The sequence below is a fragment of the Xenopus laevis genome, chromosome 6L, assembly GCF_017654675.1.
Source record: "Xenopus laevis strain J_2021 chromosome 6L, Xenopus_laevis_v10.1, whole genome shotgun sequence".
NCBI lineage: Eukaryota > Metazoa > Chordata > Amphibia > Anura > Pipidae > Xenopus > Xenopus laevis.
Genome location: NC_054381.1, coordinates 93,090,645 through 93,112,217, shown reverse-complemented (window position 1 = coordinate 93,112,217; position 21,573 = coordinate 93,090,645). Strand labels below are relative to the sequence as shown.

At 35.6% G+C, this 21,573-nt stretch overlaps 2 protein-coding genes across 7 annotated transcripts in view; one reads left to right on the top strand and one right to left on the bottom strand.

Annotated features, from left to right (window-relative positions):
* Positions 1-3,189, bottom strand: part of fars2.L (phenylalanyl-tRNA synthetase 2, mitochondrial L homeolog) — a 195,659-nt gene extending 192,470 nt beyond the window's left edge. For 2 of the 3 annotated variants that reach the window (XM_018267758.2, XM_018267761.2), the window contains exons 1-2: positions 3,050-3,183; positions 1,818-1,906 (exon numbers count right to left, since the gene is read on the bottom strand). In XM_018267758.2, coding sequence (XP_018123247.1) covers positions 1,818-1,906; positions 3,050-3,051 — 91 coding nt within the window. In that variant the 5' untranslated portion in view covers positions 3,052-3,183. Of the gene's footprint in view, positions 1-1,817; positions 1,907-2,748; positions 2,926-3,049 lie in introns of all 3 variants that reach the window. The other variant, XM_018267760.2, reaches the window with a different exon arrangement.
* The window catches only part of lyrm4.L (LYR motif containing 4 L homeolog), a 43,603-nt gene continuing 25,207 nt past the window's right edge, over positions 3,178-21,573 (top strand). The window contains exons 1-3 of one of the 4 annotated variants that reach the window (XM_018266573.2): positions 3,178-3,304; positions 6,573-6,679; positions 18,377-18,497. In XM_018266573.2, coding sequence (XP_018122062.1) covers positions 6,594-6,679; positions 18,377-18,497 — 207 coding nt within the window. In that variant the 5' untranslated portion in view covers positions 3,178-3,304; positions 6,573-6,593. Of the gene's footprint in view, positions 3,335-6,550; positions 6,680-18,376; positions 18,498-21,573 lie in introns of those variants that run through there. The other 3 variants (XM_018266572.2, NM_001093567.1, XM_018266575.2) reach the window with 3 other exon arrangements.

The window sequence follows — 21,573 nt, the reverse complement described above, 5'->3', positions numbered from 1 at the left end:
CCCCCCACCTCAACCCTTTTGGAGTAAGTGAGGTCAGGTTTGGAGGTGGCAGAAGCTCCACAAATGGCCCTGAAAGAGTGACTTTTTAGGGCCATGTTTTAATAAATCTGTGAAATTATTATGTGCTAAAGAGGACCCAACCAGCACCACAAACAAAGTGAGTAGGTCTAATCCTAAAACGTCTGAAGACTTCTGGATTAGGGCAAAGTACACCTTCCACCAATTGTTCTTATCTGTCGCAATAACAATTCATTAAAACATCTGCCTTCAGATATAAATCTTGGAAAGCATATATATATATATATATATATATATATATATATATATATATATATATATATATATATATATATATATATATATATATATGTTATTAAATAATGAAGCGCACCAATAGACTTATGGATACTAAAATCCACAAGCATCATTTACTTAATGTACTACAGCTGTAAGTGACCAGAGCCAGTTACTAACATAATAAAAAGTTTCAGGCACTTGCTTCAAAATGTGCTCCTTGCACTTCCAAATAGTTGGATAGTATCTCAACACTGCTGCCTTCCTCCTGCATCCTTTTGTAAATTGAACACAGTTGCTTTACATACAAAGTGTGGGCTTTGCAACCCGCTGTGGGAATTTGCCCAGGAGTAATAACCAACAGCAACAAATAAGATGTTTGCTTTTAAACAAGTTACCAGTAAATGTGTATTTTATTACAAACCCTGATTATGTCTGGTGTACTATTTAAAAACATTTGAATAAAAAGTGATCTGAAAACATGTCTAGAAGGTTAACTGTAGAAGTAACATGACCTAAAGGCTGCCAATGACAGTTGAAACGCTTTAAAGCAGCAGAAGAAAAAACCTCAATCCCAGTAAGAAGCCACAATAACAAAGTTTCTACTTTTACTACATTTAGTTGTAAACAATACCACAAAAGCAAGTGTACACCAACCTTAAATAGGTACCTGCAATTTTCCAAAGTACTGTACTTGTCACTAATAATTCTAAGGTGGAAATAGCACTTTTTGAAACTCCATATATTTCAGCTCAGAAGACAAACAAAATTACATGAACATTCATTGTATAATATTTACTGTGTAAACAATGGGGGATAAAGAATGTAACCATAACCATGCAATATGTATTTTACCGGTGCTTCAAAGCATAAATTATTTCAGGGCAAATGAAGAAAAACAGGCGGTATCAGGTTCAACAGCAGTTCTAAAATTTACTAATTTAACTTTCTAAGATACAAACGTTGTCAGTGTCAGGTAGGGGTGAAAGCAATGCTGTTTACATATATGTTGTTATGGGGAAAAGAGTAATCACATAATGGGGGAACTACTGAATTTTGTTTTAGAGATGTTGACATCCAAGGCTGCCATTGAAGAAACATTTGAGTGTCCATTGTGAGGCACCATGAAAGTTTGGGGCCTGGAGATTGGAGGATCGAATTGGGGGAATATAAAAGGGTGGCACTCACAATGAGAATAGACAGAATTGGATTCTAGATTGGAAGGCTATGGGCATGGTTAGGCATAAAGGGTTGTATCAGAATCTGTCTGTATCACATATGAGTGATATCCCTGCAGTGAGCACCAACCATTTGGGTTTTTGGTGTGCTATTAATGTGGACATGGTCTCGTGGTAACATGGGTGTGGTTTAAAGTGGAGGTGGTCTAAACAGGGAGTGGCTAACACTGGCTTCCATTATTGCCCCTCCACCATGTAGCCCAGAAAAATTCAGGCCCTTGGTACCACAGAAGTCAACTATAATCTCAAACTAGAAGTAGACAATGCATTAAACTATTTTCTTACCTAGGTTTACTCCACCAATTCCCGAATGACAAAACCACAAATGCTTCCTGAGGCCTAACAGAATCAATTTTCGTACATCCATATGGAACCTGCAGTAAAATAAATGATATTGGAGTTGCTGTACTAAATACAAACAAGTGTCAATGAATTTGACAAATTCCGGCCCTTTTTAACAATATGTGCACTTACACCACTGGAAAACTGAAGCCGGCAATTTATCTCCTAAGCATCAGCGGTTTGGAGGTGTTTGTGCTCATTTACATATGCAAATTAGGGTTCAAATTCAGTTTGGGATTCAGTCTAATCATTAATGGTTGATTTAATATTCAGCCAAATACTCAAACTGTGCATTTGGTGCATCTGTAATAATTAGCAACAAAAAATCTGGTTGTGCAATATTCAAAACCCTGCGTTATGGTGTGACTGACTTGCTTCTGGTGGTACTGCCACCTTATTTATGGACTGTCTGTATTTTGATTGAAAACACATTTTTAATAAACTGGAAAGTTGCTTAGGTTCCTAAGATTTCCTTTTTTTATTATTATGGCAATAACATGTGGGTGGAGTACCCATTAAGCTATAATGGTGAATGATGGGACTGATCTGAAGTAAGTCTATAACAATTACAGCGTATTGCCTACATCTGGTTATTGGAAGTGTAATATTTTATAGAAACACTGATAATAGATTTGATAAGTCTACTGATCTGCTTATTAACCATTTCAATATAAAGATGGGGGTATTGACAATATATGGCAGTTTAATAAAGCTTGTAAAGTGTGTAATACAAAGCATGCACTAAGACATCCAATAGAAAACGTGCGCTGGGCTAAGCAGAGCAGTATGTCTGCTACATAGTCAACAAACGAATATAAACCACTAAACTATTATGATGTGGTTATTTTAACACGCTAATGGTGCAGACACTCACACGAGTTAAGCAGCAGGTAATCTATATGAGTGAAGGTCTCTTCTTTCTCTCCCTCCTTTGACACTTTCAGCTGCTCCTATCACACGAGTCCGTGGCGTCACAGCTACGGGACGGGACGTGGGACAAACATACTAGCAGCGTTCGGCTGCATATATTTTTCTCAGTGACTTTGTTAACCTCTTCACAGGTGTTAAAAGAAACAGTCGCCGTAAATACAATGCGCGCAACTAGTATATTCTCATTTTCAAAAGCTCGTTGATTTCAACATTTGTAATACTTTAGAAGTTTAATTAACACTTACATTTCTAAAATTTACAATGAGAGAAGGGGACAATTTGCAGTAGGCATGATTTTCAAGCACATATCACTTGAACAGAAAACAGCGCAAAAGTAGCAAGAGAAAGCGTAACGCTGCTCACGCACAGGTTTGTCCTACATCCCCTCCAGTAGCCGTGACGTCGTGCGTTCTTGTGATAGGAGCGGCTGATCGTGTTCAAGGAGGAAGAGAAGGGAAAGGACTTTCACGTTGGTTCACGTATCAGCACTTGCATAAAGCGTGAGTGCTTGCCTCTTCTTAAGGCTCTATGTACGTATTATACCTCATATTTGTAATTTGTGCAATAATCAGCATTTGTTATGGGAACTCCCCTGTGTCAGAATGTATCGTCTCTAATTGCCGCTGCACGCTTGAGGCTTGAATGATGTTACCCCCATATTAGACTCACATGGAGTTTGAACAATTCATTTTAGTCTTTTTGCAGGGGAAGGAAAGTCAGTTACAATACCAAGCTGTCTAGGTTCCTTATGGAGAAACACATTACCTATACTTACCAACTGGCACTGTGAAATGATTTCTTGCTACAAATTACATTACCCACTGCTGCAGCTTAAAGGGAATATCAACAGGTTTTGGAAGTATTATACTGTGGTTTCACAGTGAAACAGATTTTCCTCTACAAAAAAGCTCTGCAGGGCAAAAAATAAGTGACTTTCCTATCAGTAAGTAGTTCATGAACATCTTCTAGGCTCTGGGAATGATCCTGTTGAGTGTTTTCTTTAGGGACAAGTTTTTTTTATTAAAGGAACAGGAACACTAAAAACTGAAAATGTAACTAATTCAAATATAATGTGCTGTTGCTCTGCATTGGTAAAAGCTATGTGTTTGCTTCAGAAACACTACTATAGTTTATAAAAACACACTGTTGTGTAGACATGGGGGCAGCCATTCAAGCTGGAAAAAAGAAAAGGTTTACATAGCAGATTACGGATAAAACTCCATTGTATTAGACAAGGTTTATCTGTTATGTGCTATGTAACCTGTGCCTTTTCTTCTTTTTTTCCAGCTTGAATTGCTGCCCCTATGGCTACACAGCAGCTTGTTTATATAAACTATATTAGTCTTTCCGAAGCAAACACACAGCTTTTATTAGTATATATGTTTATTAATTTAAAATGCTTTGATTTTTTGGTGTTACTGATCCTTTAACAAGAACTTAGGCTAACTATGCATAGGCCATAGGCAAGTAATTATAAATTTAGGGCAATGCCACACTGGAAGCTTTGTCATGTGCCTTCCATGCTTGCAACAAAATATATTAAAGTACAGGTATGGGATCCGGAAACCCATTATCCAGAAAGCCTGAATTACTGGATGGCCATCTCCCATAGACTCCATTTTATCCAAACAATCCAAATTCTAAAAAATTATTTCCTTTTTCTCTGTAATGATAAAACAGAATCATGTACTTGATCCAGACTAAGATATAATTAGTCCTTATTGGAAGCAAAACCAGCCTGTTGGGTTTGTTTAATGTTTAAAAGATTTTCTGGTAGGCATATGGTATGAAGATGCGGAAAGATCCATTAACTGGAAAACCCCAGGTCCAGAGCATTCTGGATAACCGTTCCTATACCTGTACCTTTTAAGGGGCACGGTTATTGCCAAATCCAACCCAGAGAGCTCTAAATTATGAAAATGCCATCTCCCGTAGAATCCATTTTATCTAAATAATCCACATTTTTAAACATTATTTAATTTTTCTCTGTAATAATAAAACAGTACTTTAGTACTTTTTACTTGATCCATACTAAGTATGATTAATCCTTATTAGAATCAAAACAAGCCTATCGGGTTTATTTATTGTTTACATGATTTTCTAGTATTCTAAAGGTATGAAGATCAAATTTACGGAAAGATACGTTGTCTGTAAAACCCCAGGTCCTGAGTATTCTAGATATCAGGTCCTATACTATACTTACCACTTGTTGGGATCTCACCTTAATAAAGGGGATTTGGAATTTTTGTGTAGAAGCACTGAGAGGAGTGTGCCTTTTTCCTACTTTGTTTTACTTTCCAATTGCACATGCCCATGATGTTGCCATGATCCAAAATATCATCATGTTCACGCCACTTACTGTAGCTTATGAACATCTGTTTCCTTCACATACCGTAAGGTAACAAGCTGAAGTGTTGTGAGACATGGATCCATAAAGGGGAATTTTATTTTTATATAAACATTTTAATTGTCTATTTTTTATTCCACATTTCCCAAATTTGAGTTTAAAGTGTTGTTTGGTCGTCAAGGTCAATGATGCTAGCCGGTAGGAAACAGACTTACTTTGAGGCTATATTTGTATTGTTGTTTTTATTTCAATATTATTTATTTTTGCATTAATGCACCATCTATTTTTACAGCCTGTCATTCTACTCCACTCATGCACATTCATTGGTTTTCAACACTGTTGAATAAGTTGTACAATTAGTTATTGTAAATACGCATACAAGTTTAAAACCCTTTACATTTTTAAATGAATTTATACTGGAAAGTTGCATATAATTACATTTTCTTTAATAATACACAAATAATTAAAAAACGGAAACATTTTTGGGTTGGAAGCCTATAGAAGTGGATGACCTTACATGCTCCTCTTTATATATTTTCTCCACTTGAAAAGAATGTGTTTTCACAGATCAAATATAGCTTTAGTCTCAGATTCCATCACTCGACTTCCACCAAACTTCACTCTCAATACACAGTTTAGGCAAGGATTTTTACAAAGTCGGGCTAATTTTAATACTTGACATGACTTCCTGGGTTGGGGTGTCATTAGAAAAACACATCCAGTTGAATTGCACCCAGAATTACATATTTACACGTATATCACAAATGCAAGTATGATTGAGGCCTTAGTCAGTCAGCCACTTAACTTGTCTTGAAAGAAAAAATTGAAAATTAAGAACATACTCACAGTGGTTAGAAAATAAAAAAGTAAATAAAGGTCAGAAAGCGACGAGTTGCAAAGTGTCTAATTGTTAAAAATAAATAAATTACACGTGAATTTACCCTTTCATATTTTTCTCAAGCGCCCTATCCTAACTCCCGTGCACCCTCCTAACTTTAAAAGCGCTAGCTATCTGTGTAAGTATATTTAAAAAAAAATCTTACATAAATAGTGCCACCTCTGTTAGTGGGCCCTTTTCAGATCCTGACCAAATTTAGATGGAATAGTACAAATTGAATAAATAAATAAGCCTATAAAAGATGGCCAACCAATTTTGCAACAATCAATCAAGCTAACTGGCCTTCTTTCTGCATTTATAGCAAACTTAAAACCAGAAGAAATTTGGTCTAGCAATGAATATAATATATGAAAATAAATATTATAACTGTTAAATGCCACAGTGGTACCAAGATCTTTTTGATATTTACAATTGTATTGTTTGTTTCCTTGCCTATAATTAATGAATTCCAACACGTGTTGTTTTTGTGTAATGTTAATGCAGGACAGTCTCAAAGTAATAAAAACTTGTTGTGTTCAAGCAGAATCAAGTGATCTTTGAAAAAATGTCAGCCTCCAGTCGGTCACAAGTGTTGTCTCTCTACAAGATTATGTTAAGGGAAAGCCAGAGGTTCAGTTCTTACAATTACAGGTAAATGTTCTTCTCATACTTCCTTATCAATGTACACTTTGCGATATGCAATAAAAAAAAGATATGTATGTATGTGTATATATATATATATATATATATATATATATATATATATATATATATATATATATATATATATATATATATATATATATATATAAATACATATAAATACAAGAGTCCTCTGCACTCAACCCATTATCAATATATTTAAGAATTCTATTGCTTCATTATACATTTTACAAAGGGACTAAGTTTTACCTGCAACTTACTAGCTGCTTTCAAAGTAAAGTTCCCAAACTTGGCTGCCCTTTTATTAGACACCAGTGGGATCACCTGACTTTAGCTGGGAAGGGTGGGAGCTACAACATGGAGCTGGTCACTGCTCCTGTATAACTATAACAAACAAGGGAAAGTTGTGCTCATGACTAATTTTTAAAACCATTAGGCGGGGGTGCAATGAGGCTGTGACCACAAAATACTTATAGACAAATACAAGAGGTCCGCTGCACTCAACCCATTATCAATATATTTAAGACATTGACATTTTGTGCATACTGCTACTGAAAAATGCCTTACCCTTTAAACAAAACAGGGATTGTTTGTCCATATATTGCAATATATTTAAGCTGGCCAACTGCGTCAGTCATCCCATATCTGGCCAGTCCTATGCTCAATTTTCATCTGATTTATTAAAAATTCTATTGCTTCATTATAATAATATGTTTGGTGCCTTTCTCATTTTAATGGGGTGGGTCTATTGACTTTATTTCTCGTAATGTTCACTGTGAGTCAAATATTTAAAAGAGGTGCACTCTTTTAAAACAAATGCCTAGGCAAGAAAATATCAACACATATACAGTAGAAAGTATTGGACTCAGCAGGCTAAAACACACTTAATTTATTTAAAGTGAAGAGATTCAACAATAAAAAATATGTTTTGTTCACTAATGTTTTGCCGAGGAAAGTCACCGGTGCATGAAATATTAGATCTCAAATGGTCTGATCAATTTAAATACATTGTTGTGTTTGTCTAATCCTACCCAATCCTACTGCAGTATATATTAGGCATTAAGCTGTATTGAATAATGCTGTGAGGGGGATCTTAAAATGTCAACAAATTTCAATAGGGGAAAGGAAAGCTGACTGTGTGACAATAATAGGCAAATGCATGAGTGTAAACAAAAATGTATCTTGACCTTTCTGTTTACATGAAAAGAAAGTTGGAATAATTGGCATGTTGTTGATTTCTTTTGTTTTTCTTTTTATGTAAAGGTTAGGCTGTATCAGTGTGTTTCTTCCAATATTCAGTCCATATTTTTTGATTCCACAGATCTTAAACTCTCAATTATTTTGTAATGGATTTCCCATCTCTAATCCACATCGTTCTTTGCTTTTTGTCACTGATTACTTTCTGCCTATTGCTACTAGCATAACCTAGTCCTTCACCTTTCTGCTCCCCATTCCTTTTTGTGAAGCCACAGAAGCATGTGCATTTTGGTCATAACATATATGCACCTTATGGATGGGCTTGTGTAGGTTTGGGTCACATTTGTATGGTAATGTTTTCTGACCTGTTTAGAAAGGGGTTGTTCATTAACTTTTAGTATGATGTAGAGAATTATATTCTGAGACAATGTGCAATAGGTTTTCAATCTCTGTGGTTTTAGATTTATTTAGCTTTTTATTCAGCACCTCTCCAGTTTTCAGTTTCAGCAATATGGTTGCTAGGCTTCAAATGACCTTAGCAACCATGCACTGATTTAAATAAGAGACTAGAATGTGAATAGGAGAGGGTCTAATTAGAAAGATGAATAAGAAAAAGTAGCAATAACAATATATTTGTAGCCTTAAGGTGGCCATACATAGGCCGATAAAAGCTGCTGACAGACTAAGTTGGTAGGTTATTGGCCAATGTATGTGGTCCTCAGAGGGGCTTTTACGACCGATATCTGGACGAAAACTGGGAAGGTTTAAAAATCTCTCTGAATTGGTTTGTTGATGTAGTAATCACACCAACCACCTGCATTCCCCATATTGCCCACTCAAGGATGGACATATTGGGGTAAGATCCACTCGTTTGGCGATCGTGTGGCCAATTGCTTACAATTAGGCGTTTTTTTACATACTAAAAGTTAACTTAAAGGGGACCTGTCACCCAAAAACATTATTCAAAATCCTATTTTATCAAATTAGTCAAGCAAAATTAACTTTAATTACACTATATAAATTATTTGAATCTTGTTTCCTTCAGTCTGGGAATTCAAAATGATAGTTAGCAGGCAGAAGCCATTTTGTGGACACTATTTTTAAGGAAAGCCTTGCATCATCTCAGAATCTTGTTTGTGCACCAGAATGGGGGATCTGGTGTTCATTCCCATGCTCTGGCTACACAATTAAATGGTAATTAAATGGTAAAGAGTGACATCTAGTAAGTGCTGAATGGAAAGTGAAAGTAATTGTCTGCCCTGGGCATAGAGGAGTGGCAGACAATATTTGATTGACAGCTGAGATTTTTAAATGAGCTTACAACAGCTATGAATGCTTTAATAAAAAACAGAAATTGGATTTCATGTTCAATTTGAATAGGACTTTTATTATACAGATTTTTGTGTCTGGGTGGCAGGTCCACTTTAAAGGTGAATAGCCCCTTTAACAAATGTTTTTTATAAAGCACTGCAGAATACATTGGCATCTTGTAAAATATTTATTAAATACTTTTCGCTAGATCTTATCACTTGCATAGAAATTATTTCTTATTTTAACTGTAGGTGGGGAGGTTTCACTTATCAAAAATGATTAATTTATTTTGAAAACAGTGGAGATGGGACACTTTTAAAAAAAATGTTTTGGTTTGTAAAGTATTATGAAGAAAATATATATGGTTGCCACTCCATTATATAATGAGAAATATATATGGCCTGATGTAAAAAGCAACAGCTTCTGGTAAATGGTGCCCAAGCAAAGAAATTTTCACTTACACATTAGTAAGGCAACATATATCACTATTCTGTACTGTGCAGTAGTTTATCCTGCGAACTCAGAGTAGCTACTTTAGATATTATATGCATACTCTATGCTCAGTCAAAGCATAATCTATAAGTAATTTATCCAGTCATTTTCAGAAACATAGGTTTGTCAGATCTAGTTGTATATTTTCATTCTTGACGTATTCTAAGATGGAAATTTAAAGTAGCTTTAATACTCAAGCAGGTCTGTGTTTTTTTTCTGCTGTTGCTGATATGGAGATCTAGTTTGAAGTAATTTTTCTTGGTTGGTGTGGATACCTTAGCAGGTAAGCTGCAATATGACTCTAGAGAGCCATATAGCTTTAATGGTCTGTACTTACATAGAACCCACCTTTTAATTCTGTATGTCCTGCCCTGCTCCTTAGCCTAAATTATAATGTGGCACATAGGAGATATTATTGCAAGCAAACTCAATGTTCTGTGTTTTCCCAGCTAATCACAATCTGTGGCACAATTCATGAAATTCCCATTAACTAATGGGGACCAGATTACAGCATGACATGCTGAGAAAGTTTTCATGGGTACAGAGATGATTTCCTTGTCAAATTCACATTGGAAGTTAATACTGCTCCATGTACATGGTGCATAGTGTAGCCCAGATAACAGCCACGCCATAGCTGATTTTCTGACTTATTTTAATAACAAAACAAGATATGATCACAACTAAAAAAAATTATGTATTTTAACAGCAGCACAATGAGGTTGTGACCACTTTTTTTATGAAAAACCATTTGTTCTTGCTGTACCTTTTTTTTTTTTTTTTTTCGAGGACTGTATATATGAAATTCTTTATTTGTACCAAATCAGGGATTATTGGTTGAGTATATATTTATAAAAAAATGTATTGCTGCAGGCTTAGATCAGTTTAGATCAGATTTTTTTAAATTTTGTCACTTTTAGGTGGCCATATTGCTCTAATTATCAAGTCCACTAGGAAATATCAGTATACAAGTATAGCTCCATCTCATCCAGATGGCCCATGACTCCATACACACTTATAAGGGTTATAAACCAAATCAGATTTTCTGTCCTGGAGAGTTTTGAGTTATGAGTTTAGAGAATAAATCAAAGTGGGACCTTTGTGAAGATAATACATCTGCCAATGTATAGTAAAAAAGAACAAAATGGCATATGAAAGATAATGCAGTACATGTTTCTGAGCTTAAAAAGTGAAGTTGCATTAAATGTCACACATTTTTTGCTATAGGCTGGGAACATCTACCTAATCATTTGTACATATAATACAGTATATAAAATGCATTTCTTGTTGTATGTACAAAACCACTTCATCGTGAATATTCAGTATTATAGAGTTACAAGAGTGATTTCATCATGTTTCATATAAAATGGCAATTTTGAATTGGCTTAATTCTCCTTTCCATATTTTTTACAAATGAACTGATACAATTGCAACATTACCCAAGACCTTGTTGAGCCAGTGTTCTCACAAGTGACCCTTCAAAAATATATGAAGTGTTTGTAATAAAGTTTTGATGTATTTTCTGAAGGAACAAATCTAACGTGGATTGTGCTTTGAGTCATTTTGTTGATGTTGTGCTGTTATTGTGATGCTTCGTGTGCAGTTGTGCCGCTCACGCTTAACAGATCATGAGCAATGAATAAATAAGCACACCTTCTGCTGTTTTCAAGTGTTAATGCCTTTTTTTTCTTTACTCTGTCCTCTTGCTGTTCAAGTGCTCCACTTTTTCTCTGTAATGTGAACCATAAAACCATTAACTTGTTTTTCTCTGTGTTTTTACATTTGATGTTGAGGATTTAGGCAGATTTCGTTTACCCTCTCCATCTTGTAACAAATTGGATATCCACCTGCTTCTCTTCATTTTTTTATACACTACTTTTCCAATAATGTCGACACTGTGATTGTCTTCATTATACTTTCCAGTAGTGTAGCTGGTGATTTCTTGTATTCTTTATTGTACTGTCTTGTTTGACTTGCATATTCACAGATATTACTTGGAAACATCAAATAAAAGCTGACTTTAATGAACTTAGATTTTAAAGATTAGTTATAAAGCTGTGGCAACTGTAATAATAATGTTTAGCACTTAATTGCTAATTGTATACACTCAATTTTATTTTGTGCTTTTTGTGTAGTTTGCCTGCCACCTGGTGAATATTGCTGTGTTGCCAGCATCTTGCCTTTGGGTGAAAAACACTATAGCCCAAGGTGAAACATTTTGTGTTGTCTTCCTTAAACAGTTATTTGGTGTCCTTTTTATTATGTTTTTCAGTGAAACTGATAAATTGCATGTTCAGGAAAGTGCTGCAATAAGTCTGGTATTATTACTAGAGAAACAAGGGACCACTCAGTTCCCTTTAGTTAAATAACTATGGTTGTTTGGATATTTGGCCTTGTACATTTTGCAAGAATGGTAAAAAAATGTGAATTCTTTTTGTTCTTTTTCTTTATTTCACAGGCCACATAGCCAAAAGGAAGAAAGGTTTTTCCAGTTACAGTATTAGACAGAAAAAAACACAATCATTGTTGTACATATTACAAGTAACACTAAGGGGAAAAAACGGTTATGAGCTGTTCATGCAGCCATTAAACACTACAAAGGTTGATTACATTGTACTTGGTTAAAGTTAATACCTATAAGGACATAGTTTTATGACATATCTCACAAATGATTAGAATAAATTGAAATTACCTTTGGGATATTCAATTTATTCACTTTTCATATGACCACTCCCAATTTAAACTTGCCTGTGGCTATCCAGCCTGAGATAATGAGTCCACATTGAATATAATTTGGGTGATGGCACACAAGGCGATTTTGTGCTCAAAGGAAATGCACAGCTTGCATGTGACAAATCACCTGAACACCTTGGATGGCAATATTTTGGATATAATTATCTCATGGAAATGGAATGCTAATTTGTATGTTTTTGTGAGAATAATAAATAATACTTGACCTAAGTAACCTTATTCCAATGACCATTTTTACTGTACAGCTGAATAAAATAGCAGCTACATGTGCATCTACTCTTTGGGCAAGCAAAACTCTTGGGTCATAGCCTGGGCTGCTTTAGGACTTGGCAACTCAAGTGCACGAGACTTAGTAAAGGCTGCAGGCACCCAAAGCTTCACAAGCACAAGATCACCCAATAACAGCAGCACAAAGCATATGTTTGAATGGCCAGGAGGCAGGTAATATACAATTTGAAAAAGATTGACGCCAATAATCTACTGCAAATGGGTGGTTCCCAATCTTTTTTCCATGGTGCTCTTGACACTTCACAGTGATCAAAGTTTTGGGACCGCATGGCCCTTCCTCAGTGAATTGAACTTTCATTTGCAGGAGGCAGGTAAACTGCTCAATGTGGTTTATTGTAAGCACAACATGTTTCGAGCCTTTCTGCTCTTTTTCAGTGTACAAGGTAACGTGCAGGTGAGAATTTAAGGTGATTAACCGGACATGACATCACATTATACCCCCCCCCCCTCCAGCAACCAGTGATTCATTGAATAAAGTCAATTGTATAAAGTCCATTAGTCCACTTTGTTCAGCCAAACAATAAGTAATAAGTCCAATTGTGATAACAAAACTTGTGCAAGAGTCCAAGTGGTGTGATATTCAGCTGTAGAAAATAGTTTGTTAAAACAACCATATATTAGGTAAAAAACTTTCCTGGTACTGCCATTTATATTGTGGCCTACCTATTGCTTAGTACTAGATTTATTAAACTTGAACAAAGTTCCTAAGTACAATCATGGAATCAAATAATGTTTGCCCATACTTTACCATGTTTTGTATTCATATTTCTTCTATGGACTAGGGCAAGGTTTCAGGATCTGTGAAAGTAATAATAAAGCAATCACAGAAAACTTTTTATGCTCCAATTTTCATTCAGACCTTTTGTAGTAATCATATCTAGTTTTTTCATCCAGTTCCCTTTGTTGGATCTTTTGGAGCAAGTTTCCACCTCAAGCAAGTTTCCGCAATGAGGGAACATTGCGATGAAGTCATCAGAGCAAATCCTTTTTCCCTTTAAAGGAGAAGTCAACCTGTACGGGGAAAAACCCCTCCCCTATGTAGGCCCTCCTCCCCCCGGCCTACCTGCCCCCCCCCCCGAGCAAACGCCCCTAACTTGTTACTCACCCCTCGGCACAGGTCTTCTTCTGCCGAATTCACGGGCACCATCTTCTGCCGAGTGCTTTTCTTCCTGCTTTGACCAGCAGTTTTTGGCGCATGCGCAGTACGAGGCATTTACCGGTAAGGATATTCTGCACATGTGGCGAATGTCAAGAAGTTTCCGAAAAAAAGATCGGAACCTTTGTGACTTTCGGGCGCATGCGCAGTTGGAGGCATTTGCCGGTACTGCGCCCGAAACAAGTTAGGGGCATTTGCCTGGGGGGAGGAGGGCCTACACAAAGGAGGGGGGGAGGGGTTTTCCCCCGTACAGGTTGGCTTCTCCTATAAAGGGAAAAAGGATTTGCTCTGATGGTTCCCTTGAGAGGTCAAGAGATTGAATTGCATAGTGTATATCATTATTACATTCGCTGCCAGACCAAAAGGATGATTTGTGTTTGACTAATGCATATTTAAACAATAGCGTAATAGGTGTCGTTTACATTGAAATGCTTCAGTATGCTTCATGTAAAATATTCTGTTCACTATTTATCACTGTTAATTACTATTACCTTCTTTTAAACCAACACCATTTTCATTCACTGTAAGACAAATAGAGTAAGCCTTCTAACGTCACCAATTATAATTGAAAGCGAAACACTTCCTCTCCCTAAGAACAATAAAGAAAAAAAAATCCTCTTAGGGTACCAGCTGTTAAATGAGTGAGCTTCCATATTTAATAAATTCTAATAACAATACACCCCCCATGTCACATTCTAGGTGAACAGGCCCTAATTAAAAGCACGCACCATCTGCTGGAGCATGGCAGCAGGGTGGCACACCACAGCCAGCACGCTCCTTGGGATTCAATATGTATTATGTATGAGCTGTGTCTGGAAAATGTCAGTGAGCCCATGGAACGCTGTCTGAAAGCTGCTTAGCACCATCTAATGGGCACAGCTGTCATTAGGCTTTTTCATTTGCAAAAAGAAAACAATGATTTTTCTTTAGATTGCAAGTGTTAAGGTCCATTTCGCCCAGGGGCTTATGCCTACATGTTGTGTCCACTGTGTACTGCTGCTTCACACACAAGCCTGATACATAACATTAGACACAGGCTAAATGTGCTGACAAATGCAGTAAAATCTGCATAGAAGTATGACAGGGCAATGGTGAGGGTTATTTTTTTGTTTGTTGTTCAATCAAGGCGTATTGATACAGCATTTTCCACTCATGCCCACCATTAACTGTAGAGCATTTAATATGTTCACACTTTGTACGTCAAATATGACAACCTACAAATTTGTTGTTGAATTTAAACTCCCTAAATCCCTGTGCGGAATGCTGAGTTAGACTTGGATGTGTTTGCTTACATAAACCAAACTAATTCAGAATGGGTTCTTTAGCTTTTAATAAAAAATAACCAGAATACATTTATTATTGAATGACCACGCCTGTGCAGGTTCTAATTAGTAGGGATGCACCAAATCCACTATTTTGGATTCGGCCGATCGAATCCTTTGTGAATGATTTGGCCGATTACTGAACTGAATCGAATCCTAATTTGCATATGCAAATTAGGGGTGGGAAGGGGAAAACATTTTTTACTTCCTTGTTTTCTGACAAAAAGTCACATGATTTCCCTCCCCACCCCTAATTTGCATATGCAAATTAGGGTTTGGGTTCGGCCAGGCAGAAGGATTCGGCCGAATCTGAATCCTGCTGAAAAAGGCAGAATCCTGGCCAAATCCCGAATCGAATCCTGGATTTGGTGCATCCCTACTAATTAGGTAGCATATGATATTGTTTGTACATAAATCTCTGGGGGGGGGTTTTAGATGGAGCAAGTAACTTCTTGGATTTTGTGTTTTTCCTTAGGGCAATGGCACATGGTATTTTAACACTAAATATACTCCAGAGTGGGAGATAAAATGCCAGAAAATATGTTCGTACAGGCTCTCGGAGGCTTAATCATGCAAAATAAAAAAAAAAGTTCACTTAGATACCTCATTGTGCACATCTGAAATAAGCTGTACGTGTTGTATGCACCACATGACCAGCTCTATCATTCAGGTGTGCTCTTTCTGTAAATCAGACACAATAGACACCTGAAATGTCATATTTAGAATCAAGGCACATAAGGTCAAAGGTGCAATCTGGGAGACCTTTCATACTACCGTATTTTTTATATTGGTTATTAAATTGTGAGCCTCTATGAGCACTGAACCTGAGAGTATGATGCCATGAATGTGACTGTGCCCCACTTACTATGGAAAGCAGAGGGACTTAGTCAACTAATACTTGTAACAAACTTTTTTTTTTTTTTTTGGAATCCTGGAGAATCCAGCACTTTAAGTTGGTCTATTTCGGTAATGGTAAATTGTTCTGCAAGAGTATTGAGAGACTTATTGAGTCATTCATCTTACTGCCCCAAGTGTAAAAAGTTGAAGATCAAGGTTTTCCATTATTTATGTTGTTGCCCTAGTATTTGTTAGGTTATGTTAGATTTGGAAAGGTTTATCTATCTTAAATACAATGTTTGTATTCAATTCTCCCCAGCTTTTGCTTTGCTCAATTTAGAATGGCTTCTGGTTGGACCTCTCAAATTTCGACTTAAAGGGGTTGTTCACCTTTGAGATAACGTTTAGTATGATGTAGAGAGGGATATTCTGAGACAATTTGTAATTGGTTTTCATTTTTTATTATTTAAGGTTTTTGAGTTATTTAGCTTTTTATTCAGCAGCTCTTCAATTTGCATTTTAAGCATTCTGGTAGCTGAAGACCAAATTACCCTAGCAATCATGAACTGATCTGAATAAGAGACTGGAATATGAATAGGAGAGACCTGAATAGAAAGATGAGGTATGAAAAGTAGCAATAACAATACATTTGTAGCCTTACAGAGCATTTGTTTTTTAGAAGGGATCAGTGACGCCCATTTGAAAGCTGCAAAGAGTCAGAAGAAAAAGGCAAATAACTATATAACTATAAAAAATAGATAATCAAGACCAATTGAAAAGTTGCTTAGAATTGGCCATTCTATAACATACTAAAAGTTACCTTAAAGGTGAACCACCCCTTTAATCTAATTTTGAACCTAATCTCTCATTCATACTTGTCACAATTTTTTTTTTTGTCAGAAGTACCTCCTTCATTGAAGGAGATCCTTTCCCAGTTAAACCTTCTTTGTTGGTAAGAGGCAGTCAGGGTTATAATTGAAGAACCTCATTTGAAACAGGTCTTCTTAGATACTTGGGGGCAAATTTACTAAATGGTGAAGTGACTAACTTTAGCGAAATTTAGACAGTGTGGCGTCATTTTGGGTACTTCACCGCTTTACTAACAGGTGTAACTTCGCTAGCGAAGGAGATAGACTCTAGCGCTACTTCGCACTCTTTTTGCTCTTGCAAATTCGCATTTTACTGAACGTTACCTGTTCCACCAGACTTGCCTTCGCCATCTCAGACCAGACGAAGTGCAATGTAATGTATAGGGCTTCTTCAATTTTTAGTTGAAAAATTTTCTAACTCCCAAAAAACGCTGGTGTCTTTTAGTTTTTTCAGGGTGATAGGCTGCAAAAGTCCGTAACATTTTTTTTGGGTACCAGGGCTCCCCCATACATTTTCTGCCATATGGCACATAAACTATACACTGGGCACATGTGTAGGGCATTATAACAACTCTATTTCATTTTATTAAGGTTTCCCTGGCCTTTTGTAGTGTAATGTATTTGCTGCAACATATATGCCCATTCAACTTTAACTTCACACAGTATGAAAATTAGCCAACTTCGCTTCACTTGGCGCAGTAACGCTAGCGCAACCTCGCCAGAGTTCGGCGCCCTTGACGCAACTTCGGATTTTAGTGAATTAGTGTTGTCCTGTTGAATCTGCGGCTGGCGAAGTGTTGCGATGTGAGTGAAGCCGTCGCTGGCGAATTTACAGTGGTTAGTGACTTTGCCTCTTGGTCTCCTGCTCTGGACCTCAGACCCTAGACATAAATCTCAAGTCTTTGGTCTGATTCAGTTTTAATTTTGGATCAGCTGTAATGATTTAACCTAATGTTCATTGTGATTTTTAATTATTTCTCAGTTTGTTTTAAACTATTTGTAATACCTTTGTAATCCACTGAGAGTTATTTTGCTTTATTTCTGTTTACTATCTCTTGTAAACCTCATTTGTATGTACATTAGTCGACAGGAATGATTCTGTAACAATGATTTGTTTGTTTCATTGAAAATTCAATAAAAACATTTAAAGAGGGACTTTACATCCCCAAAACCATCACATAGAACATAGTGAGGGAGAGGTTGCATTACACTGTGAGCCTAAGGGGTCGGGAGAGATTCATTTCATTCAATAAAAGTTTCATTTCAATTTGTGGAATCATGTATGTCTGTTTCAAAAATATATATACTGTATTTGGCAGTTTATATAGTGTTTATGCACTTTTTTTTTTTTTTTACATAAGCTGCACTGAATGAGCTCAAAATGCAATTGTCCACATAGCAAATGTATAGTAATATATGATGTGTTTTAGCAAGAGTAAATTTATTTTTGCCTATTTTTCTCCAGGACATATGCCATAAGAAGAATCAGAGATGCTTTTAGAGAAAAGAAAAATGTTGATGATTTTCTTGAAATAGAAACTTTGCTTCACCGTGCCAAAGAAAACTTGAATGTCATTCAGCGTCAAGTAAGATCTTTCAAAATTTGAAATCACTGACCAGAATTAGATCTTTAACAGAGACATGTTTATTAACACTTGTAAAAATAGGTTTCCAAATCTCCTATTTATCATGCTGGTTTCAAAAAAATATTTTCACCAAATTTTCTTTTATTAGCAAAAAAAAAAAACAATTTTAGAGGTGAAAAAAACCAGATTAACTTCTGTAAAGTGCAGGAAAATGTGTATTTGCCCAAAAATTGCTTCAGGCATAAAAATGAAATTGAAAATTATATACATTAAAAAAATTACTTGAACATGGCACAAAAGAAGAACCTACTGTATGTAAGTAAATAGGTCCTATAGCGTGCCTTTTACTTCTGTTTATGAAATATAATATAACTAAACATGAAATAACTTTCACAACATTTCAGTTCCTTTTTCAAAGCCGAAAAAGTCCTCCACCAACTGGGTTTAATAGAAGATTAACATATAACACATAAACAACGAAGGAGAAAAAGTCACTGCCATTCAACAAAAGCAAGCATATGAGGGCTCATTAAGAGCCAAATTGCATTGTGGCCAAAAAATATTGTGAGAATAACTGGCATAATGTTTGCTATCCGGTGCAACTCTGAATAAAATGTCAACCCACTGTGAATCCCTCTGTGCTGAGTACAACAGAAAGGAGCAAGACATGGGCCAATCCATGGGTGCCCCTTACCTGGGAAGATAACTGTGAAAATAAGAAATATTTGGAGCTTTGCACTTAATGCCTATGTTGCACTATTAAATGTTTATAGTAAATTAATAGTATGTTCTCATACAGACAGGGCACTCAAATCATTGTTATAAAAGTTAACTGTTTACTCCATTGTGATCTTTTTTTCTTCAAATTATAAATTATGAGGATATTTTAAATGTGCCTGTTTAACATAATCAATAACTGCAGATTGACAGATTACAGAAGCAAACCATGTGCAAAGCACCATACAGCAATAAACAGAAAAAAACCCAAAACAAATAAAAGCCCTCTAATGTCTATAATGATTTTTTACCATTATTGATTGCTAATAACTTGACTTTTTCTTTTTTTTTTTTTTATATATTAATTTGCCTTATTGCTTTTGAATATTTCCTTCAATGTATTTTATTACACTCTGAGCTTTGAATACTAATGTTCCAATGACATACAATAGAGCTAAATGTACAGAACCGAGCTGTAGATTATACTAGTTTGTCTTTTGGCAGATGCATCCTGAAAATAACCATGCATTATACTTTTATATTTGTTTAGTGAAATTGAATAACTGCCTGTGCAATGATCCTCTCACCCACATTCTTATGATATGAATTATGTTTTATTGCTTTTTGTAAGAAATGTACTTGCAAATTACCTTTCTGTAAATGTTTTTAGTTGTTATTTTGATAAACCTTCTAAGTTGCTATTTATTGCCATGCCATACAGAAGGTCAGATTATTAAAGGGATTGTTTACCTTTAAATTAACTTTTAGTATGATGTAGAAAGTGACATTCTGAAAAAATTTGAAATTGGTTTTTATTATTTGTTTATTATTTATTTAGCAGGTCTCCAATCTCCAATTTCAACAATATGGTTCCTAGGGTCCAGATTACTCTATGCAACCATGCATTGATTTGAATTAGAGATAAATTTGTATTTTAAAAGAGCATCTTTTTTAGATGGGGTTAGATGCCCCCATTTGAAAGCTGGAAACAGTCAAAAGAAGCAAATAATTAAAAAAATAAATAAATAAATAAAAAAGAGATAAAATGAAGGCCAATTGAAAAGTTGCTTGGAATTAGCCATTCTATAACATACTGAAAGTTAACTTAAAAGTGAAGCACCCATTTAACTATGTGTTCAAGTTTATATTTTTCTCTATATATATTCTAAATCTTTATATCCCCTTTCCTTAATGACAGTCCCAAAATGTTGCTGGGCTACAACTTTTTGGTTCCATGAAAATTTTGACTTTTCAGGGGTATTTTTCAGTCACAAATCTATTTTTTGGGTTACAAAGAAACTTGAATTTTTCTAGATTTATTATACCCTGAACCTGGAAATGGCTTCAGGGTATAATAACCATCTAAAACCTGTTGAAGTCATGTATCAGTCAATAGCAGAGGCCGCTTGAACCATTTGAAGATTTAAATAGCTTTCATGATGTTTCAAGTTTTTTTCAGTGGGTTATAAAACTCAATCAACAAAAACTCAATCAATTCAAATATTAGTTTTTCACCTAGACTACACTGATTCAGGTTCTAATTTTTTTTTTTTTATTAGAAACCATTCGAGCTGTGAGTTCATTCGAGGTCTAAAAAAGCTCACAAAGCTCTAAAATATAACCATTGATAAATAACCCCCCTAAGTATACTTTGACTTTTGATTATATGTTGAGAAATGACCACAACATCTGAGAACCCAATGTTAAGAAACAGGACTCAATACAGTACATCTGTGCATTTGTGGGTAACATAGATTGCACTGCTAAAAAAAAACCTTAAGAATTTCATCTATTGTTTTTCCTGCATCCTCACAAACTACATAATTATGTAACTTATAACTGTAGGAATTTACTTCTAATGCATGTCTTTACTTTACGTAAGAGCCCTACTTCTTAATATTGGGCCTTCGGGTCACTGGCAATGAAAATGCAAGGCACAGGTTGCTAGACCAGAAAATGCAATGCTAATACAATCATAGCATTGAATGCTAATTATTGGCAGCCTTTATTGGGCTTTAAAGGGAAAATATAGTTCAACTTTTCTTCAAATCATTAACCTGTAACTCTAACACAGGTTGTATAAAAGTTTGTGAAAGAAAGAACAAAAGGTTTGTGAACAGTTTAGTAATAAGGAAATAATGAAAAGACACAGAATTATTAAAGAAATAGCTTAGAGGCCAAAGCGAGAGGATTTCTCATGGTGCAGTAAAGGGGTTTATTATTTTTCATGTCAAACTTGCTGTGGAGCCTTGAACTATATTTACAGACAGATGGGATAAGTGTAAAATACATTGATCAACTAATGATATACACTCTACTTGTGGGTCTGTAAAATACATTTTAATTTAAGTACAGTAGC